Consider the following 22,861-nt stretch of genomic DNA (forward strand, 5'->3'; position numbering starts at 1 on the left):
CGTAGTAAGTGACGGAAAGTTTTCGAGTAAACAGAAGTGATTTCTCTCGTTCCCCAAGGTAGTGTTATAGGCCCTTTGCTGTTTCTTACCCAACTAAACGATTTGGGTGACAATCTGAGCCGCCGTCGTAGGTTGTTTGCAGATGACGTTGTCATTTATGGACTAGTAAAGTCATCAGAAGACCAAAACAAATTGCAAAATGATTTAGAAAAGATATCTGTATGGTGCGAAAATTGGCGAATGATCCTAAATCACGAAAAGTGTTAGGTCATCCACAGCCACACTACGCTTGTCCGTCCTCTTTTAGAATACTGCTGCGCCCGTATGCGATCCTTACCAGCTAGGATTGACTTAGTACATCGAAAAAGTTCAAAGTATGGCAGCGCGTTTTTTATTATAGCGAATAGGGGAGAGAGTGTCGCTGAAATGATTCAGGATTTGGGATGGACATCATTAAAAGAAAGGCGTTTTTAGTTGCGGAGCAATCTTCTCACGAAATTCCAATCATCAGCTTTCTCCGCCGAATGCGAATATATTTTGTTGACGCCGACCTAGATAGGGAGAAACGATCACCATAATAAAATAAGGGAAATCAGAGCTTGTACGGAAAGATACAGGTGTTCTTTCTTTCCGCGCGCTGTACGAGATTGGAATAATAGAGGTTTTTGAACGTGGCTCGATGAATGCTCTGCCAGACACTTAAATATGATTTGCAGAGTATCCATGTAGATGTAGAAATGATAGGAATTATATACAGCAGTGAAGAAAACGCACAAATGCAAAACAAGTCGTTTTCAATTTTTTAAAGGAAAAGGAGAACCTCTACCGCAAACCAACTAAGTGGTTGATATCGTTTTGCTTCATTTACATGAAGTATTTTTTGCAGTTTAATGAGTTTTTATTGTTAACAGCAGGGAAATCGGAAAACTAATTTTTCTCGTGTATAGCTGCTACCAGCCGCTTCATGGAAACTACTTGTTACTTTCCTGTGTGGTCTTCTCTCTTATTACTGCTCGTTGTATATCTCTAACTATAATAGTTCATCAGTCAACTGGTTACGTGCAGGTAAACCTAACAGGTAACATACATAATTAATAAAGTAAATAAAACGTATCTGCTCACCTTTGGCTTGAGACATTGTTCTTTACTCGGTTTCAATATGGCAGACTTCGCGCATGCCCACTAAATTTTTGGCGCATGGATTTCAGGCGCGTTTCCATTCTGAATGTCCTATAGTCTTTGACCTTGTTGCGATGGTGGCAGATGCCTCACGCAAAGACTCATCGTTCTTGTATTCACTGACAGGTCTCCGTAGGCATTCTGCAAGCGCTTAGGAATATCTGAACCTCAAAGACAGCTTTCTGCTTGAAATACACTTCCTTTAAGGCCCGTTTACATTGAGCTCAGAACATGTTTTTGTTCGGAACATTGTGTGCAACTTGTTCCCTCAACATGTTGGCAACATTGTTCGTTGTTCGCATTCCCGTTTACACCAGCGACCAACATTACTACGTATTCGCATAGTCTGCTGCGGTGAACTGATAGGTTACTTTGTGTATTCACATCAAGAGATACGCTATCTCAAATGAAGAGGAAGAGTTAATGACATTTGGTGCTAAATTAATATTACTTAACGAAATAAACAGACGAAGAAAACGATGTAGTCGTCGTCGGTGGACCAAAACATACTATAGAAGACGTGGCGGGAATGACATGCTTTGCCGGTCGTAGTGGCCGTGCGGTTCTGGGCGCTACAGTCTGGAGCCGAGCGACCGCTACGGTCGCAGGTTCGAATCCTGCCTCGGGCATGGATGTGTGTGATGTCCTTAGGTTAGTTAGGTTTAATTAGTTCTAAGTTCTAGGCGACTGATGACCTCAGAAGTTAAGTCGCATAGTGCTCAGAGCCATTTTGACATGCTGAAAATGGAAGACGGTTCTGGCTTTCGCAACTTCAATAGGATGTCGCCGTCAGATTTTGAAATGTTGTTGAATATTATAGGACCAGTTGTTTCAAAGAAAGTCACAAATTTCAGAAAAGCAGTTCCTGTGAACCAAAGACTTGCTGTTACTCTTCGTTTTCTGGCATCAGGAGACTCCTACCAAAGCCAGCCGTATCTCAAATAGTTCCATATCATCCAGGAAACGTAGATATTTAAATCCGAACCACTTCGTTTCGTAAAGTGTATCAGTACCACATCCACATTTTCCTCTATTTTTCGTTTCTCTCGTCGGTACTGAGACAAGAGAGATTTAATTTTTTTGTCCACATCACTGCTGCTGGTGCCAAGCGTCGCAGCAACCTTTTGTATTGAATCATGTTTGATTTTAGTATTTTTGTAACCTGCGCAACGTACATTCCACAGGCACTCCTCTGCCTCATAGAGCGACATCAGCTGGAAAATTTTGTCTCGTGACCACTCCATTTCAAATAAAAATGAAGGGACATAAAATAAACGCACCACTACACTCCAGCAAAACAAACACCAAAACACTCACTCAGAGCAAATAGAGAGCCTGTATAGGGAGAGAGTGGCCAATCGGACGATACGGTGGCCATTTTTCTGCCAAACTACGGGCGGGACTTTTGAATGGCCAGTAGTGGAGTACACACTCACCGAATCAAAAGCACAAGATAATATGGCGAAATCATTCGTTAAATGCCTTTCTTTACAGCTACTCATAGTAGCCTACTACGTACAGCACGGGAAAATTTGATACAGTGGCTGTAAAAATTATTCGTTACTTGCATTTATCTCCTTTAAAGTTCGTTTACTAGACATATTGCAATGAAAGCAACGTAAATAAAAAAATATAGTGTATAGCATTTGTTTTGTATCGGAAGAGCATAACGCTAAAGATTTAACCTACCTGTATTACGTCAGATGAATGAAAGTCGTAAGCAATTGCTTACTTGTGACATGCAAAAAGTGTGAGACGTATTAATACTTCTTGTCACGTCTTCAAACTTTTTGCATGTCACAAGTAAACAACTGTTTACGACTTGAATACCTCTCGTAAATAACAAACGAAAAAGTTTACAAAAATCAGGTAATGTTAAAAGTAGGCTACTGTTATAACGACCAAACATAAAAAGAAAACTACCGTATCCCTTCTACCCCACAGTAAGTAGGCCTATTAAAAACTGTCTTCAAGAGTATCTACAATTATTTACTACGAATAATGTTTCAGCAACCACGACAACTGCGGAAAACGTGCTTACAACTTGCCTGCGTCAACAGTCAGGCAATAATACTGAGACCAAAATAATGCCTAGTGTTCTGATTCGGAAAGAAATGAAGTTTGACGGTATAAAGTCGAATGAGCGTGGCACAACAGTTACAGGAACTTTCCGTTTCCAGCAAGGACTGTCAGATATTAGCTTCAGAAAAGCTTGTGATGCTACCAGTATGCACGAACTGTTAAAGAAATAAGAGCTTAAAAATGCAGTAAATTGTAATAGGCCTACCTGTTTTGCGTGACTAAAAATATTTAAAACAACTGACACCTTAAAATCAGAGTTCTCTGAGCAAAGTGAAGAACCAAACATTTTTATAGGCGTAACTAAATAAATATTTCGGATAATATATACCATTAAGAAAGGCTCCTGTTTGATTTATGTCAGCCCTGTTGACTGCGACTGCCCGGTGCTTTCGTCTTTCTTCATTGCGTGGAAATGCTAACATGCGAAATCCACCTTGGACTCTATTGGAACAACCAGATGCAGCACAACCTGGCATCGTTTACGAACGTCTGCAGAACGAATTACAGATGTGAAAAACAATACTGTACAATTACTAACGTGTTTACTTCAAACATGTAGGCCTACCGACTTCACCACAAAACGCTTCATTATTTCAACTCGTATTTAAGATGGCAAACGCTAATTATGTACTAAAAACGATATACAACTAAATCTAACATGCATGCACAACGCATAACAAGTCTCTCAGTAATTGAAGTACTTTTTAATCGTTTCCAAAAGTCCTCTGAACTTCAATTCAACTCAAAAGCACAGTGAACATAGGAAGCGCGAGAGACGTTTGGCAGAAAAATGGCGCCAAAGCTAATCAACCAATCACGGGCAACTTCACCTACGGCCACTCTCTCTGTATACACTAGAGATGGGCAAACTGAAACACGTAACTGTTTCGAAACAAATGAAACAGTACAATGTAATGTTTCGATACGCTGTTTCGAAACAGTGAAACAGTTTGTGTTTTGTAATCTAATAAACCTACACATTTTATCATCTTGAATGTCTACTGTATAAGTATGTCCACATAAACACAAATGAGTTGCGAGAGTGCTAATCATATCGCAGAAAGTATGATATTATCACTTAGGCGTCTTAGCAGTTTCGTATTTCTGCAGAAAATGCGCTGCTTTCGTGTCGTGTGGCTTTCATACTTTACAATTGGCTGAGGACAGCCATAGCTGAAGACAGCAAGGCCACCACGAACGGAACTGGAGGTGGGAGCAAACTGCAGAAACAACGGATATGCTACTGGAATTCCCACATTCCGTTAGTATGGGTAATATACCCATCCTGCTAATTGCCATGGACACAAAGGGAATCCTTGAGGATAATATGCACAGTGACTATAGACTCACAAATAACGCCAAATAATTCGAATAAATAACAAAATATAACAGAAAAAAATTTTGTCTTTCAAGGTGTTTCGAACCGTTACTATAAATTCACCATGCTTCCTAGTCCTTTCCGTTCACCATTACACTATCAGTGATATGTCAAACAGATTGCTTGCAATTATACCTACATCAGATTTATGTATATGTCTAATAACTATCACTCTACGCCTTTTTTATTCAAAATGTTGTAGGCTTACTTACGCTTCTTAATATGATTACTGTACATGAACAGAGAAGCGTATGTTATCAAAAAGTGTAATTTAACTGAATGATTTCACATATTTATTATTTTGAATGTGAATAGTATGCGTTGTTTTATTGCTTGGTTAGTGTTTATAAAGCAGATGTTACGCCATTTCGGAATATGACAGTCAGCTAGAAACGAAGCTTTATTTTCGGATATCTTAAGCTTCATGCTATTGCTTGTCAAAAAGATTTTGACACTCTTGAAAGTGTTTCATGAAGTGGTATGATAAATGTGTTTCAGTACCTGTGCCGAGCCCGAATCTCGTCCGACACAGAGGGGAATGAAACATCACTGTTTCGATACAATTAGTCCGTTCCAAGCACTGGTGGACTGAAACAGCCTTATTTTGAAACAACGATACAGTTTCTGTGTCTGGCTCGAGATCGAATCTGGTCCGGTTATCCGAGACAGGGGCGGAATGAAACACCACTGTTTCGAAACAGTGAACCACAGCCGTTCCGAAACACTGAAACAGTTCCACGTATCGATACACTGTATCGAAACATAGAAACAGTGGCCAAGTCTAGTATACAGGCTCGCTAAGAGCAAACGAACACTAATACTGCGTAGCGGAATTTAGTGGTAGCAGGCCACGAACAATGTTTCTTTGATCTCTACCGACACAGCCGTGGAACACGGATTTTGTGTTGCCAACATGTTGCGAACATCGGTAGTCCATTACTAGCCACGAACAATGTTGCGAACAATGTTATGAACGATGTCGCGAACTCAGTGTAAACGCGCCTTTACACACGCCATTTTGAAGGCTTCGTATAGCGGCATCACCTATCGGAATTTCATGAAACTATAGGGGCTGAATTGGGAATATCCTAGAAAGTCCCACAGCAAATTCCGTATTTTTTTCAACCGAAATTGGCCGAGAAAAAATGCGTTGCATTGATTATTGAACGCCCCGCGTACTTGATCGGTTATTACAACTAGCTCGGACAACGTTTGGAAATTCCCTTGTGATTTTTGCGGTGTAGTCAACTTACGACACATGATGTACGGTGTGCCTAAGGCTCACTTTCAGATATGAGTTGAATTCGTTATTACTCATTGCAGATTTGGACGCCACCGTCTTTCCGCTGGACGGCAGGAAATACCATTCGTAACTTGAAATATTTGTTGAAGCCCAAGCGCGTTGCCGGGGGCCCCAGATGCGCAGGGCCCGTGGCATTTGCCAACTCCTGTTAAGTGACCTATCCGGCACTGAAGGTGACCTCAGAGTCGAGTGCACGTCGGCGAGGGAGTCTGCAGGAGCTTCTCGACGGTTCTGCCAACGAGCGTTGATAGCGCCAGATTGAAGCATTATCCAATCGCCAGCTGGAGGGTGCAGACGGGAAGTGCAATTGGGTGTCGTTATTCAATTGAAGGGCAGCGGGGACGGAGTAGGTACATATGGAGCGCAGCGGCCGGCGCCGCCATTTCGCTGCGATCCGTGGGCCGAGCTGCAACCATGATGCTGCTGCTGCTCCTGCTGCTGCAGCTCTCCGCTGTCCTCGCTCACAGTAAGTCCCGCGCTCTATTCGCAGCTTACTTTTTAGGATGAAATTTCTGACTGGCGCGCGTTGCTGCGTTAAGCGATACGACATTAGTGATTCGCCTGATACGCGTTACCTAAACACGAACCATCAACGGAAAAATTTTAAATGTATAATTCTTACTCTGTCTAGCTCACTTGTACATAATTTGTAATAGTTGTTCGTACCAGTTATCTTTGCAGAAGTTTGACACTACTGTCGTAGAAAGGTATCACCCCAAAAACCTTCAAAGGTACTGGCATCAATAATTATTTGTAAGCAAAACTGTGCAATATAAGAAGGTAAGTAGATACCTCATTATTACTCAGTTTTAGATTTGCTTTCAACTAAAACTTCGGTTCTGTCGTTTTGGTACAGTATATAAACGACGTGGTAAATGATACGATTACCGTGCTACTGGTGGCATTGGTAGGGAAAGAAACATAAATGAATATGTGAGAGAGACGCTGGGAACCGACGACTTCTCTTTGCTTTCTGTTTCTTTGCAAATAATCGTGCAGTTTTAGTCTATTGTATATTTTATATCCTTACGAAATATAAATTGTATTTTATAAGCAATAAAAACTGGTTAGTCGCATAACTTCTTAGCTTTTATGTAACCAAACCAATTACTTCTGATGCAAGTACAGTTTAAACGCACAAACATGAAAGCACCTATATTATTACTGTTGTTTTTTGAACTCAGTCGAACGTTCTTTATCATGATCAAAGGCAAGTTTTCTGTTCTTGTTGACAAGTACGAAAATTGTTTACGAAAAACAGAAACACGTTTTACATAAGCTCGACGAAATGTTGACGCCATGTCTGATATTTTTTATTTTGTTGTTGATTTTTTAATGTTGTCTTTTTTGAGAAAATTTTGTTTTCTAGCTCAATGTGATAAACTGTATTGTTCCCTATTTTTACTAGAATCTCCATCTGTTGCACGTTACAGATCAATAATTTTCGAATAAAATCCGAATGAAATGTTGACAATTTCAATTTTGCTATTAAATACTGTTTATTTTTAAGTAACAGACAGGAGGATAACTATGAAGAAGTGGGTGATGCGGCCCTTACTGTCTCCCCGCTCAGTTTCTAGATGGTCCACCCCTTTTGCCTTCTAGAGGAACCTAATAAGACACTGATCACATACACAAACTAAGTGATCGTACTCACGTATCGCCCAATAGTATGTAACACACCTAACGTACAGGTTATACGGTTACAATCGTTACTGGCGAAAGGTACTAGGAGAACTACTGTAGTGTACGCTTACTTGTGATAGTCTATGGTAATTTTACAACTCTACTAATTTTTATTTTAATTGTGGCAGTTTTGACGTAAAATGCGAAGTTTTCTCCTTACGTGCAATAACCCTTCCTTCACAATAATTCATTGCTTACTTTTGATATTTACTTTAGCTACGGTTAAGCTATCACAACTAACTTACGCTCTAGGCGAATTTACAACACATGTTTCAGCTATTATACCTCTGCCAAACTTATTCATAAACATACTGTCGTCTTTGACTCTGACAGCCAGTTATCTGACAATGGCGTTGTTCACTTGATGATGTTTCGGGAGTGCAGGTGGTCGTCATTTTTTACCACGCACGACATTTCATCTAGAGACTTGCCAAACATCTTCGTGTGACTGTCATGTCGATCTTTGACGGCTCACCTGAAGTTGCTTGGCAAATTCCCAGATAAAACTTCGTGTGTGACAAGAAACGATTACCAATTGCACTCGCGAACATCATCACCTGGTAAATTCCAAGATTCACAATAAAGTTATTGATCGAAGTCTGGGAAAAAAAACATAGGACTTTCGTGGCATGTGTTTTCATTTATAAATGTGAAATATGTTCGATTAAAATGAATTTACCTTGGTTTCTTTACCTGTTATGTGGAGAACTGAAGCAAGTGGCTGAACCATCTTATAACATATGAAAATAGACCTTTATATCACATGTGTCACATTCTTTGTGTCCCGCTGAGAGAGGTCCCTGACATACGGAAAGAAGTCATGGATGTACATTTAATTTAAATGTAATGCAATAAATAACTTTAAGAACGATTATCGTACTATAATGCTAATTTTAATTGTATTACAACCTGAAACACTAGGTTTTAAGAGATTCTGTGAAGATATTCTTCAGTGGAATGGAAGTCTTTCTGGGAAGCTCTACGAACAGCCCGAGGTTACTTACACTTCAAAAGAGAATCATAAGAAACATGTGTTTAGTCCAAAAAAGAACACCGTGTCGCCCATTATTTAAAAAAATGAAAATACTAACTATTCCTTCTCTGTACATTAACTTTCATTTCAACCACAATTACAGTACTCGTCACAGACAGTTTCAAACTTCCCTCTCATAATTTAAAACTTTACGCTCAAACACCATTGTATACTGGGTTAAAAATTTACACTAAATTAAATAACATAAATCTGTTAAATATCGAGTTTGACCCACTGAAGGGATTGTTATTTGATACACTAGTGGAAAAATGTTATTATCCAATTGAAGAATTCATGCAGGACAGTTTAGCAATTTGAAAAGAAAAGAAACAATAAAGATTATGTATTGTATAATAAATTGTTAATATATTGTATAAGCTGTATTGCAAGCTGCAAAATGACAATAAGTGTTATATACGTCTGGTTAAAAGTTCATGTCTAAAAATTCAGAAATGCCTGCTTAAATATGGTAATTATTATAACCTTATTTTTTTAAGTAATTTGACGTGTCCCTAGTACAAAAATCTTTGATTTGTAGCTGTTTTATGAGACGAATAAATTTCATTCTACTTTCTACGACAGGTAGTTCACTACTTCGGTGTTGAACTCGACTACATTTCTCGAAAGATATTTCATGCACTTTGTCAGGCAGTATCCAAACATCTGACTCCGTTCTATAAAAATGTCAAACCTTTGAAGACTTTTAAAAAACAGTTTTTGCTCCTGGTATTATATTCACGCTTTGTACTATGTTTTTAAGAAAGGAGAAATATTGATAACAACAAAAAATATTAATGATTATCATATTGCGAAACAGTCGTCAAAATACCAAGTTTACTGAAGAAGTCTCTGCAGTATGTTGCAGAACTAATATCAATTACAATTTTTATAGTAGCCTTCTATACTCTGCTAATATTATTCATCTAAGTTTAGTTTGGCTGTGGTGGTATATTATTTTCTCTTTGCTATTCAAATCATGGCTGCAAAAACGAGTTAGCTGCTGCTCCACAGCAGAATAATAAATACACTTCGATGTTCGGAAGATTCTGGGTAAGATTAATTCCGTACGGTATTTACATTAACAGAGTTTCATGTATTATCAACCAGGTGCTTGTGTGCTGCCTCTCGACTCTGTGGTAGTCATTTCAGAAACTAATGGAGGAAGAAACTGGGTAGAGTTGCTGATCACAAGGGTAGATTTCCAAAATTCTGCTCAGTGTTTCATGGAGACACTACACTGTTGATGCTAATCCGAAGGGACGTTGATGTCGGCAACCGTGAAGGAGATAATTTAATTTGGAGTACTATATGCAGGCATCCTTTCTCAGCAAATTAAGCATGACACTTTAGTTTATGGTCAGCTAGCACAGTACCCTTTCCAAAAAACAGTTACACTTACAGTCACCTGCCACGCAGGTCGTGAACTAGAAAGGCTTGTAGCGGACCAGAGTCGACGGAAGTAAAAATATGATATTGGCCTGCTCAGATGTATCTGCTCGCTTAGTAGAGTTGCCAATAACGAAAGGATCGCGGGTGCGTAACTTTCATTTTAAAAGTCTGTAAGTCCTTCGATTTTGTAGTGCCCTGTGGTTTCTCATGATGATCATATTGTATGATACAAATAATATTCATACATATCTTATGCCCGCCCGACTGCTAAGCTGGCTGCGTTGTACAGAAAATCCTTGGATACTTGAAGAATAATAGGTGAAGATTAAGTAAAGTACATAAAGTGTTGACCTGCAAAATATATGAAACTAGGAGAGATTAGGAACCACAATTCTTTGTTTGCTCGACTACGAAATCGATTACTTGTCTACTGTGTTTTTTGGTTCAACAAAAGTAAATGAGAAATTCGTCATGACGTAAATCATCTATTGGGCAGAATAAAAATAGCTAAATCACTACGAAAATTATCCTAAACCTATTAAATTCTGGCAACAATGTGAGCTATGGAAATAATAGAGCCCAGTACGTTTTACTGACCTTAGAACGTTCAACAGAAACGAAAGGAAGATCGCATGTGTCCAAAGGCAGCGAAATAGGACCGTTAATAGTCTCAGTATATACAAATGTTTTATCTGGTAGGATATACAGAACTATTAGAGTGTTCGCTGACGGCACTGTTGTCTACATTAAAGTATCGTGGTTGGATGATCATAATAAATGAAAAAAATGGCTCTGAGCACTATGGGACTTAACATCTGTGGTCATCAGTCCCCTAGAACTTAGAACTACTTAAACCTAACTAACCTAAGGACATCACACACTTCCATGCCCGAGGCAAGATTCGAACCTGCGACCGTAGCGGACACGCGGTTCCAGACTGAAGGGCCTAGAACCGCACGGCCACACCGGCCGGATAATAAATGAAGATTAGGTTTAAATGTCCCGTCGATGTGAAAGTCATTAGAGACGGAGGACATAGTCGGAATATTTCGAGGATGGGGGAGAAAATCAGCCATGTCCTTTCCAAGGAACATACTGGCTTTTGCCTGGAGCAATTTAGGAAAATCACAGCAAACCTAAATCTGGATGGCCAGACGCGGATTTGAACCGTTGTCCTTCCGAATGCGAGTCCAGCGTGCAACCCATTGCACCACCTCGCTCGGTGATGATCATAAGGAAACGTAGAAAAGCTTGCATAAATTTCCACAATGTGTAATGAATGGCTGCTCTCCACAAATAGGGGGCGCTGATAACCACGCAGTTGAGCGCCCCCCAAACCAAACATCATCATCATCATCATCCACAAATAGGGGTAAATGTATGAGTATCTTCTTTTGCTTCTTCTTCTTCTTTTTCTTGTGCCTTTGAAACACATTGGCGCAGGGTCTGCATGGCTGCTAACGGATTTGGCATTGTTAGTTTAAGGCGTGGCCGGATGACAGCTGTCTGCGAGTAGTGTTATTCGTGTGACAGTGAGCGAAAGTTTTCGAAATGTTAGCGAATGGTGTAACTGAGGCTGGTCTCGGGTACCAGCAGGGTATTCCCGTAGTGGTATGTGGGAAACCGCCTAATAACCACACCCAGGTTGGCCGGCACGCCGAACCTCATCGTTAATCGGCCGGGCGTATCCGATCCAACGCTGGCGCTTTTACACGGATTGCTACTATATGATGATGATGTTTGGTTTGTGGGGCGCTCAACTGCGTGGTTATCAGCGCCCGTTCAATTTCCCAACCTTTGCTCAGTCCAATTTCGCCACTTTCCTGGATGATGATGAAATGATGAGGACAACACAAACACCCAGTCATCTCGAGGCAGGTGAAAATCCCTGACCCCGCCGGGAATCGAACCCGGGACCCCGTGCTCGGGAAGCGAGAACGCTACCGCGAGACCACGAGCGGCGGACGGATTGCTACTATGGCGGGTGGTTAAATGTACGAGTACGTCCATAATAAAGATAAATAATCCAATAATGCCCGATTACTAGATTAGTGGTAAACATCTTGGACAAGTCACAGCGTTTAAATATACAGGGATTATACTAAGAAGCAATATGAAGTGGGAGAAACATGTAAAATATTAAGTAGAGGAGATGAATAGAAGATTTTGATATCTGGAAGGGTTTTGGAAATGTGGTGTGCACTTATAGAGGAACTCGTATACGATCGTAAGTACGACTAATTCCAGAGAATTGTAGCACTTACGTTTTACGTGTGGCACAAGACATCGAAAGAATTGAGAGTCGTGCTGCAAGGATCGTAGCAGGTCGATATAGCACATATGAAAGTACTTGAATGGGAATCTCAGGAAGAAATGCGATGTTGCTCTCGTGAAACTTAGTTAGGTAAATTTAGAGGATCTTTATTAGATGAGGGCTGGTCGACAATTTAATGTCACCATCGTAATTCTCATGCAAGGATCACCCTCTATGGACAGAGTTATGAAGCAATTAAGACAAAACGTTCTAAATGCTATATTTGTGTTACTTGAGTTTCACAATAAACCTATACCGATAAAAATACAGTAAATCTAGTTTATATGCTATATTTTGTAGCGTCACACATTTGTTACGTTAGGCATCTTAAAGCCGGCAGGTAAATTATATTTTGACGAGTGAATAATGACATATATACTTTCCTGACATATGGAAATATTTAACAATTTGAAACTTTTGACCCCCATAGCTTTTATTGTTTATGAAAGTACAGAGAACAGTTCGCTTTTACCTCTGTACACAAATTAACATTGCACGTCTGGAAGATAATTGATGGAATCCTTTGCAGTTTTGGCATCTTGCACCTACCTCTATTGGCAGACATAACTGTCAATGTCCAATATTGTCCTGAAGAACAACCTTTTGCGGAACTGGCTTTGATGCATGCCCTATCCTATAGTATTTTGTATATTCAATATCTACACTTCTCCCACTTACACCCTTGTTCATTTTGCACAGGGCATCAGCTACTTCGGCTTTGAACTGGCGAAGTGGCCTCTGCTTATTTTTAGGTATACCAAGAGAGTCACAGTCTCTCCTATGCAGTAGCCTTGGATTTACTGCCATCATATAAATTCTGTATGATACAGTTAGTGAATCTAAAAGATCCACACCTCCCATAAACTCATTGTAGGGAAGAATAATTGATGGACAGTCAAATTAAGAACTTTCTTTGGTCTTATTATCCCGTCGGTTCACATTACTTAGTGGTACTGCTAGAGGAAAGACTCATGCAACAGTCATCTCTCTCTCCTCCAGCCTCACGAGCGATAACACTTCTCTTCTTTCCATAAAATACTGCAGGATATACTACCTAAAAATACTATATTACCAAAGTTGACAAATTTGTAACGTTTAAATTACGCTCACAAATTCTAGCAATAATGTCCCACAATAATTTTTTTACCTATTTATACCTCGAAATTACCTCCGTCACGTAATATTTTTTTAAAGTTGATAACCTATGTTTCTCAAGATCAGTAATAACAAATATCAACAGGTGAAATACACGCGTCCAAGTTACACATAACTCCCAAGATGCAACTGTTCAAGTAGTTGAAGAAATTCTCACAGTGCAGCGTAACTTCTAATACTTTCAGTCTGAAGCGTTACGAATCTGCCACGCACGGCGACTCCGGGAAAATGCTTCTCCCTATGCAAATTGAACAATCTATGGTAAGCGTTACAAATTTGTCGAGCTCGTGCATAGAGGAATAATATAAGCAAGATTAAGGCACGTAAAAAGGAGGCATTTAGACAGTCGGCTTTCCTTCGCTCAATACGGTAAGGCAATGGGACAGAAAATCGCCTTTTTACGATGTAATTTCCATCATGCACTGTATAGTGATTTGCGGAATATAGAAGGTATTTCAAAGTCTTTGCATCAAACGTCCAGGGGTGATAGATCACATCACAGGGAACAACTTTTGCTGGAGACAAAATGTTTGCTGACAGCTCTGTGAGAGGCGCCAGGGCTTAGGCGCTATGTGGCGTGCGTTTGCAATGCGTGTTGCCTATAATCAAGTCTTCTGCACCTCGTGAAAGGGCGTAGGCCGAGCAAAGTTAAAAGTTAACACACAAAAGGATTACAGACATTGGCTGAAGCGTGCACTGACTGAAATCGATGGACAAAGTTGAAAATTTGTTCAAATGGTTCAAATGGCTCTAAGCACTATGGGACTTAACATCTAAGGTCATCAGACCCCTAGACTTTGAGCTGCTTAAACCTCACCAACCCAAGGACATCAGCCGGCCGTAGTGGCCGAGCGGTTCTAGGCGCTTCAGTCTGGAACCGCGTGACCGCTGCGGTCGCAGGTTCGAATCCTGCCTCGGGCGTGGATGTGTGTGATGTCCTTAGGTTAGTTAGTTTTAAGTAGTTCTAAAGTTCTAGGGGACTGATGACCTCAGATGTTAAGTCCCATAGTGCTCAGAGCCATTTGAACCAAGGACATCATAAACATCAAGCCCGAGGCAGGATTCGAACCTGCGACCGTAGCAGCAGCGCGGTTCCGGACTGAAGCGCCTAGAACCACTCGGCCACAGCGGCCGGCTGAAAATTTGTGCTGGACCGGGTTTGGAACCCGGGTCTCCTACTTACTAGACAGATGCTCTTACCACTAAGCCATCTGGACACATGTGTCATCACAACTGCGCGGACCGCCCTAACACGCCTCACGTCAGACCCAAATTTTCATTACATCCACACACAACTAATGTAGTGCCCCTTGCCCATTAACCTCATTACTCGCGACATTTCGCCGACTGCCGTAAGAGTTCGAGTCTGGCGTGCATCTCCAGTGAAGAGATCACTGGCCGTCTCGCCTTAATATACATATATAAAATTAAAATTATATACACATATAAAATTAATGTTACTGATTCACTTCTAAAATATCGTTCTCTACTTGCTCTCATTCTTAAGGTTTTCTTGTTGAAAATCATTCTACCAATTTGTTGGGGTAGGTAGTATGCAGATAAAGCACACTTGGTATGCAGACACCGCTAGTTCGGTGACATCTTGCAGTTCTAGGGCAGGTGACTTCAATAAAAATACACCTAGCGTCACCGTGAAGCGGCAGCAAACATTTTGTTACTAACAGAATAGTTCCTTATGAGGTGTTCTGTCACTCCTAGACATTTGATTCAAAGACTTTGAAACAACCTGTATATGTTGATCTGCACTCTCGTCTGATTAGCTGCTAAACAGACTTTTGCGTCCTGCATTAGAAACGTTAATCACAAGTTTGCGTACTATGTTACGCTAACACAAAATATTAAAACTATTATTATTCTGTTTCTAAGAAAAGATCACCATCTTACCCTTGCCAAAAACGAATGGTGTCTGATATTTACCCATCTTTCCAAACTTTAATAGGGCATTATTTGCTCAAAGGCTGGTGAATACCCACATTGGCATACTTCAATTGAAGACAGTATCCTCTTGCCATCCGACGATTTATGATTAAAGTAACTCTGCCAATTACATGGGTAACTAGATTTTGGTTCTGGTCGAGACATTTCAGCGTAAAACCATCCTTATCAGTATCACTCCAAGCCCGCCCCCCCCCCTCCCACCTGGAGGATATTATGAGCTGAAGGTATTGACTTAAATATCTGCAATCAATAACGAAAGGTGAAACTTCGTGGCAGATTAAAACTGTGTGCAGGACCGAGACTCGAACTCGCAGGAGAGCTTCTGTGAAGTTTGGAAGGTAGGAGACGAGGTAACTGGCGGAAATAAAGCTGTGAGGAGGGGGCATGAGTCGTGCTTGGGTAGCTTAGATGGTGCCGGCACGGTAGCTCAGCGTGTTCGGTCAGAGAGCTGGTTGCTCTCTGCAATTAAAAAAAAAAAAAAAACTGAGTGAAGAGATAAACAACGAACTTCAACGGATGTCATGTGACGTCCACTACGACAAAAAAAAAAGGTGGTAGAGCACTTACCCGTGAAAGGCAAAGGTCTCGAGTTCGAGTTTCGGTCCGGCACACCGTTTTAATTTGCCAGGAAGTTTCATATCAGCGCACACCCCGCTGCAGAGTGAAAATTTCGTTCTGAATAAGGAAAGGTCTTTATTTTGCCGTTAATACCCAGTAATTATTGTTACTGTTCTGATCTCCAGTCCAAAGACTGGTTTGTTACGGCTCTTCATGGTCGACCGTTATGTACAAGTCTCTTCATCTCTATGTAACTACTGAAACCTACATCCATTTGAACCAGCTTGCTATATTCATCTCTAAGTCTCCCTCTCCAATTTTAACCCCCGCCCCCTCAAACCCCTCTCCCTTGTCAAATTAACCCCTACCCCCCTCAAACTTCTCTCCATTATTAGATTGACTGTTCTTTGGTGCATCAAACTGAGTCCTATCAAACTTTCCCTCCATTGGCCACTACCTGCAAAATGGTATTTGCCAAGTTTCTGCTGCATTCTTGCCCAAATAAGATTCTGCTCCTAATCTAATGCCCTCGATAACAACAAGCCTTTAAGCTATAAACTTCCTTCATCATTTTATTTAGCACACTTTCTTGGAAGGTTCCAGATGATTGGAAAAGAGCACAGGTAGTCCCAGTCTTCAAGAAGGGTCGTCGAGCAGATGGGCAAAACTATAGACCTATATCTCTGACGTAGATCTGTTGTAGAATTTTAGAACATGTTTTTTGCTCGCTTATCATGTCGTTTCTGGAAACCCAGAATCTACTCTGTAGGAATCAACATGGATTCCTGAAACAGCGATCGTGTGAGACCCAACTCGCTTTAGTTGTTCATGAGACCCAGAAAATATTAGGTACAGGCTCCCAGGTAGATGCTATTTTCCTTGACTTCCGGAAGGCGCTCTATACAGTTCTGCACTGTCGCCTGATAAACAAAGTAAGAGCCTACGGAATATCAGACCAGCTGTGTGGCTGGATTGAAGAGTTTTTAGCAAACAGAACACAGCATGTTGTTCTCAATGGAGAGACGTCTACTGACGTTAAAGTAACCTCTGACGTGCCACAGGGGAGTGTTATGGGACCATTGCTTTTCACAATATATATAAATGACCTAGTAGATAGTGTCGGAAGTTCCATACGGCTTTTCGCGGATGATGCTGAAGTATACAGAGAAGTTGCAGCATTAGAAAATTGTAGCGAAATGCAGGAAGATCTGCAGCGGATAGGCACTTGGTGCAGGGAGTGGCAACTGACCCTTAACATAGACAAATGTAATGTATTGCGAATACATAGAAAGAAGGATCCTTTATTGTATGATAGCGGAACACACACTGGTAGAATTTACTTCCGTAAAATATCTGGGAGTATGCGTGCGGAACGATTTGAGGTGGAATGATCATATAAAATTAATTGTTGGTAAGGCGGGTACCAGGTTGAGATTCATTGGGAGAGTCCTTAGAAAATGTAGTCCATAAACAAAGAAGGTGGCTTACAAAACACTCGTTCGACCTATACTCGAGTATTGCTCATCAGTGTGTGATCCGTACCAGATCGGGTTGACGGAGGAGATGGAGAAGTTCCAAAGAAGAGCGGCGCGTTTCGTCACAGGGTTATTTGGTAAGCGTGATAGCGTTACGGAGATGTATAGCGAGCTCAACTGGCAGACTGCAAGAGAGGCGCTCTGCATCGCAGTGTAGCTTGCTGTCCAGGTTTCGAGAGGGTGCGTTTCTGGATGAGGTATCGAATATATTGCTTCCCACTACTTACACCTCCCGAGGAGATCACGAATGTAAAATTAGAGAGATTCGAGCGCACACGGAGGCTTTCCGGCAATCGTTCTTTCCGCGAACCATACGCGACTGGAACAGGAAAGGGAGGTAATGACAGTGGCACGTTAAGTGCCCTCCGCCACACACCGTTGGGTGGCTTGCGGGGTATAAATGTAGATGTAGATGTAGAACTCTTAAACAAATTTCAGCGTGTTCATTCTCCTCTCGCGCAGCATTTTATGTTGATATGATAATTCGAATGAAAGTCTGAATGTTTTTCGATCTTTTCAGGCGGTTCTGCGCACTATAACGTGGCGCTGACCGTATCATCGCTGAAGACACCGCTTGATGGGGAGGGTCCGAATGTGATTCAGCGCCAGCTGGAGATGGTCTGGGAGCCTATGCCGGACGCTGAATGGCTGGGACTCTTCACCGTTTCTCCGCCGCAGAAGGCCAGCGAAGGTATCACTCCACCATTACTAGCTGACACTGACACACAAACACATACACACATACACACACACACACACACACACACACACACACACACACACACACACAGACAGCGTCAGCAGCAACAGGTGTCGGGAGTTACCTCGAGTTTCCCTTTTCGTTGTCATATCGTAATGAATGTTTCTAACAAGGGAACCTCCCGATCGCACCCCCCTCAGATTTAGTTATAAGTTGGCACAGTGGATAGGCCTTGAAAAACTGAACACAGATCAATCGAGAAAACAGGAAGAAGTTGTGTGGAACTATGAAAAAAATAAGCAAAATATACAAACTGAGTAGTCCATACGTAAGATAGGCAACATCAAGGTGAGTCTCCCTTCAGGAGGGCCGTGGTCCCGTGGTTAGCGTGAGCAGCTGCGGACTGCGAGGTCCTTGGTTCATGTCTTCCCTCGAGTGAAAAGTTTACTTTCCTTATTTTCGCAAAGTTATGATCTGTCCGTTCGTTCATTGACGCCCCTGTTCACTGTAATAAGTTTAGTGTCTGTTTTTTGCGACCGCACCGCAAAACCGTGCGATTAGTAGACGAAAGAACGTGCCTCTCCAATGGGAACCGAAAACATTTGATCGCAAGGTCATAGGTCAACCGATTCCTCCACAGGAAAACACGTCTGATATATTCTATACGACACTGGTGACGCCATGTGCGTCACATGACAGGAACATATTGTCGACCCACCTAACTTGTACACTTGGTGAATGGGTAAAAAGATTCTTCTACCTTGCCCGATTTAGGTTTTCTTGTGGATGTGATAATCACTCCCAAAAAAGTAGTCGCATCGGACGGACGGACGGACAGATAATAATTATCTGAAAATAAAAAATTAGCCTTTTTCACTCGAGGGAAGACTTGAACCAAGGACCTTTCGTTCCGCCGCTGCTTACGCTAAACACGAGACCACGACGCTCCTGATCTCACACTCTCCTTGATGTTGCCTATCTTGCGCATGGACTACTCAGTTTGCATATTTTGCTTATTTTTTTCATAGTTCCACACAACTTCTTCCTGTTTTCTCGATTGATCTGTGTCCAGTTTTTCAAGGCCTATCCAGTGTGCCAACTTATAAAACTGAGGGGGGTGCGATGGGGATGTTCGCTTGTAAGTACCTGTTCCTTGACATTATCCATACTCTCGTAGACGAATAGCGTGAGAAAATGATATTGCTTGCATATCACAAATCGCCAAATTTCCTCCTCTTGACATTACAGTATCACAACGAAAGTACGTGCTTGACAGGAAAAGATATACCTGAGTCCTGGTTGACGACTTTGTCTCGACGTGGTGCTATTTTTCTATAAAAAATTAGTATTTTAGAGACATAAACTTTCTGCGAACGCCCTGCAATGAGTCTCGCATTGAAAGTGTCACAGTACCTGTAAGTAACTACCCGAACTGCCTTTGTGATGATTACTGGAAACTTAATTTACCTAAACCATCGTTGCTTCAAACTACGCATCGTATTCGTCAAATACATTTTTTTCAACCTTCGCCATCATTGTTCAAGCAGTTCGGAGTCAAAAAGAATACTTCAAGGAAAATTTTAAGCGGTAAGTCAGATGCCAGATTTGTTAAAAGCTGTTTCTCAAAACGTAAGGAAACTCTTTGTACTACATTTAGCTATCACATTTTTGTTAGTGACAATCTTACATCCTTTTAATGAAAATCTCGGTGTACAACGTTTACACTCTATTATCTCCTTTGTGACTAGTCTTTTGTTTGAACAAAGGAGTATGTAAAAAACAAAAGTATCCTGAATTAACCCCTAACAGAAACATGATGATGATGATGATGATGATGATGTTAAAGCGTAAACCATTTCATCTCTTACGCGGAAATAGTGAGAAACTAAATTTTTTCGTATTAACGCAAATTTAGGAAAACCAAGATTTGTTGAACCATCTTGAGCGACTAGAGGTATGTACGAGACCAAGATACGAACACGCAGCTATTCCCGTCGGAAGCAGCTACCTAGCGTCCGAATCATTCTATCACTCATTACGGAGCGACCCGAAGCTTGAATCTACCTGTATTTCTCAGCTGTTTTTCGAATTTCCGCAGAGACTACATTGCGCGTCTGGGAGAATGGAAGGACTGACAGTTTGAAAATCGACGTAGGTCCGTGGGACGCACATGGATGGCTCAAAAGGTAGACCGTAGACCTCGACTGACGAAAATTCATATCTCGATCCGTTCCATCACGCAGTTTTCATCCACACCACACTACAGAATCAAACATACGCATTACAACAGAAATATGTTAATAAGCATTGGGTGCGGATCATTTACATCAAACTAGAAGAAAGTTAATATAAACATGTATCTGGAACGATTTGCTCTTTGAGTTGTCAGCGAAGGGACATTTTGCAATGTTCTCAAGTGAGAAACTCACAATAAATGCTCAAAACATCCATTTGCTGCTGCGCACTCAAGCTGAAGCACCCACCGGATCAGGGACAGCCTCATCCTTTCAAACAACCCCAGATAGTATTGAACGGTTTAGCAGACTCCCGTCATAAACTGATGAAGCGTCTGAACATTAGGTACAACTGTTAAATAAACCAGTTTTATGTGGCTTCATAGATAATATTGCCAAGGACTGCTGTTGGGAAGGACTGCAGTTGGGTGAACGTGCAGGTCATGGAAACGCTCTTATCCATCCGTCGTGGTAGATATCGTACAGAGAATCTCGAACTATGTGACTGAAATATGGTGGAGTCCCAGCATGCATAAACATGCTTCTACATGTTTGCAGGAGCACATCCTGTGCCAGGTCTGTAACAGAGTCTATGGGCCTATCAGACAATCATCTGCATTTCCTGTGCACGGGTTAATCTTGAAATTGCTACTGATGTTTTACTTAAACAGTGCCACGAAGATTTTCACCTGACGCTAAATACTGTGTGAATGCGCTCGTATGTGAAAGCAAGTAGAGGACATTTTACGTTGTTGGGAATTTCTGGTTTGAGAATGTTGTGAAATATGCTTTCACTGATAATTCGAAATTGAGGAATTTTCAAATGTATATCTTTATTCGCTTTTTTCTTGCTTTGGTGTGAATAATTAGGCCCCAGAGATTATAGAGGTGGTTCTTATACATTCTGTACGTTCTGGGAGTCATACGTTATGCCAGAAGAGTAGTTGTCATTGCAAGGAATCACAGTCGAGCGTATGATTTACAATTCCAACGTTAAAGAAGTAGTTTACTTTTTATCGATGGCGCTACAGCTGCTAGCACAATGCAGTGTAGTCACAGAAAACGTCTCCCATCTGACATTTGTTGATTAAAAATATTGTCTCGACAATCAAAATTATTTAGGCAAAATTTTAATGAAAAGAGTGCTGTTGAAAACTAATGCAAGTAAGTTCGTAAATTTTTACTTGCATTGGTAACAATATTGTTCAATTTCATTACGACAGGCCTGCAATTAAAATCATTTCCATAGATAATATTTTGCAGTATGCCTTTGGAACACACGAAACGGAGCAAGAAAGCAAGTGAAAACCTTCCATCATTATAATAATTGTGTCGAATAAGTGATAAATAATGGAAAAGGTGAACTGCTCACTGGTCTTGTAGTCGAATCATTTAACAATGCAGATTTACTTTGTGATTATTAGGCCATTTACTTTTCCTTCGAATTTTATATGTACACATTTGAGTACGAGTTCATCCGTTAAACTCTTAATTGTGGAGGAATTGGGTGAAGAAGGTTGGTCATCGTATATGACGGAGTTGGACAAGTAACTATATATAAGAATTAAGAAAAAATAAAAAGAATAAATCGTGTAGAGCATATTTAGAGTATTGAATGTATTGTAGCTAAGACTTATTTTAGACACATAAAATGGCTTGTTTTCAGAAAATAGTAAATAATGAAGCTCCAGAAGGTTGGGTAATTTATTTTGTTCTGTGGCTGTTACACCATACGTGAATTCCAAGGACATTTTTACAACTGAAGAAGTAAAAGTGTAGCGTCACAGAAACGAATGCGTCCATCTTATTTCAGAAATGAGTTGTGCGAATATTACTCTTGCCGTATTGACTATTACTGTCAGTAAAAACCACAAATAAATCTCAGTATCATGTTTTTACTCTTCTTAGTAACAAATAAAATGTAATATCGTGGAACAATATCATGCTTCAAGCTCGCATTACAAATAAGCTGCTTTCGAATGTTCAATGTCGCCATAGAAGTGAAGGGAGTCCAGAAGAAAACAAACATACACAATGAATTTTTGTTTCAAAGTCTCATAACAAGCGAAATATGAAACAGAATGTGACTAAATTTCACTTTTGTCAATTATGCAATTTCAGGACCAGCACCACTCGTTCGCATTAATCCTTCAGACTACCCAGGCGGCTACTACCGCACGAACGTCAGTCTACCTCGCGACCAATATCCTAACGGCTGGAAAAAGGGGTCCAAAGAGAAGCCTGTTCCAGGAGATGCTTGCATGCCCTTCTGGATTGCCGCCTACAACAAAAATGATGAATTACTGTACGATAACTGCATTAAAATCCGGCCTACTTGGATGGGCGATCACAGGTA

The 22,861-nt window shown here is 40.9% G+C and overlaps 1 protein-coding gene across 1 annotated transcript in view; it reads left to right on the forward strand.

Annotated features, from left to right (window-relative positions):
* Nucleotides 1-6,254: 6,254 nt before the first annotated feature.
* LOC126184751 (PI-PLC X domain-containing protein 1-like) overlaps nt 6,255-22,861 on the forward strand; it is an 88,238-nt gene continuing 71,631 nt past the window's right edge. The window contains exons 1-3 of the mRNA XM_049927291.1: nt 6,255-6,408; nt 18,092-18,262; nt 22,627-22,858. Of these exons, the coding sequence (XP_049783248.1) occupies nt 6,357-6,408; nt 18,092-18,262; nt 22,627-22,858 (455 nt within the window). The 5' untranslated portion in view covers nt 6,255-6,356. The remainder of the gene's footprint in view (nt 6,409-18,091; nt 18,263-22,626; nt 22,859-22,861) is intronic.

Source organism: Schistocerca cancellata, chromosome 4, assembly GCF_023864275.1.
Source record: "Schistocerca cancellata isolate TAMUIC-IGC-003103 chromosome 4, iqSchCanc2.1, whole genome shotgun sequence".
NCBI classification, from domain to species: domain Eukaryota; kingdom Metazoa; phylum Arthropoda; class Insecta; order Orthoptera; family Acrididae; genus Schistocerca; species Schistocerca cancellata.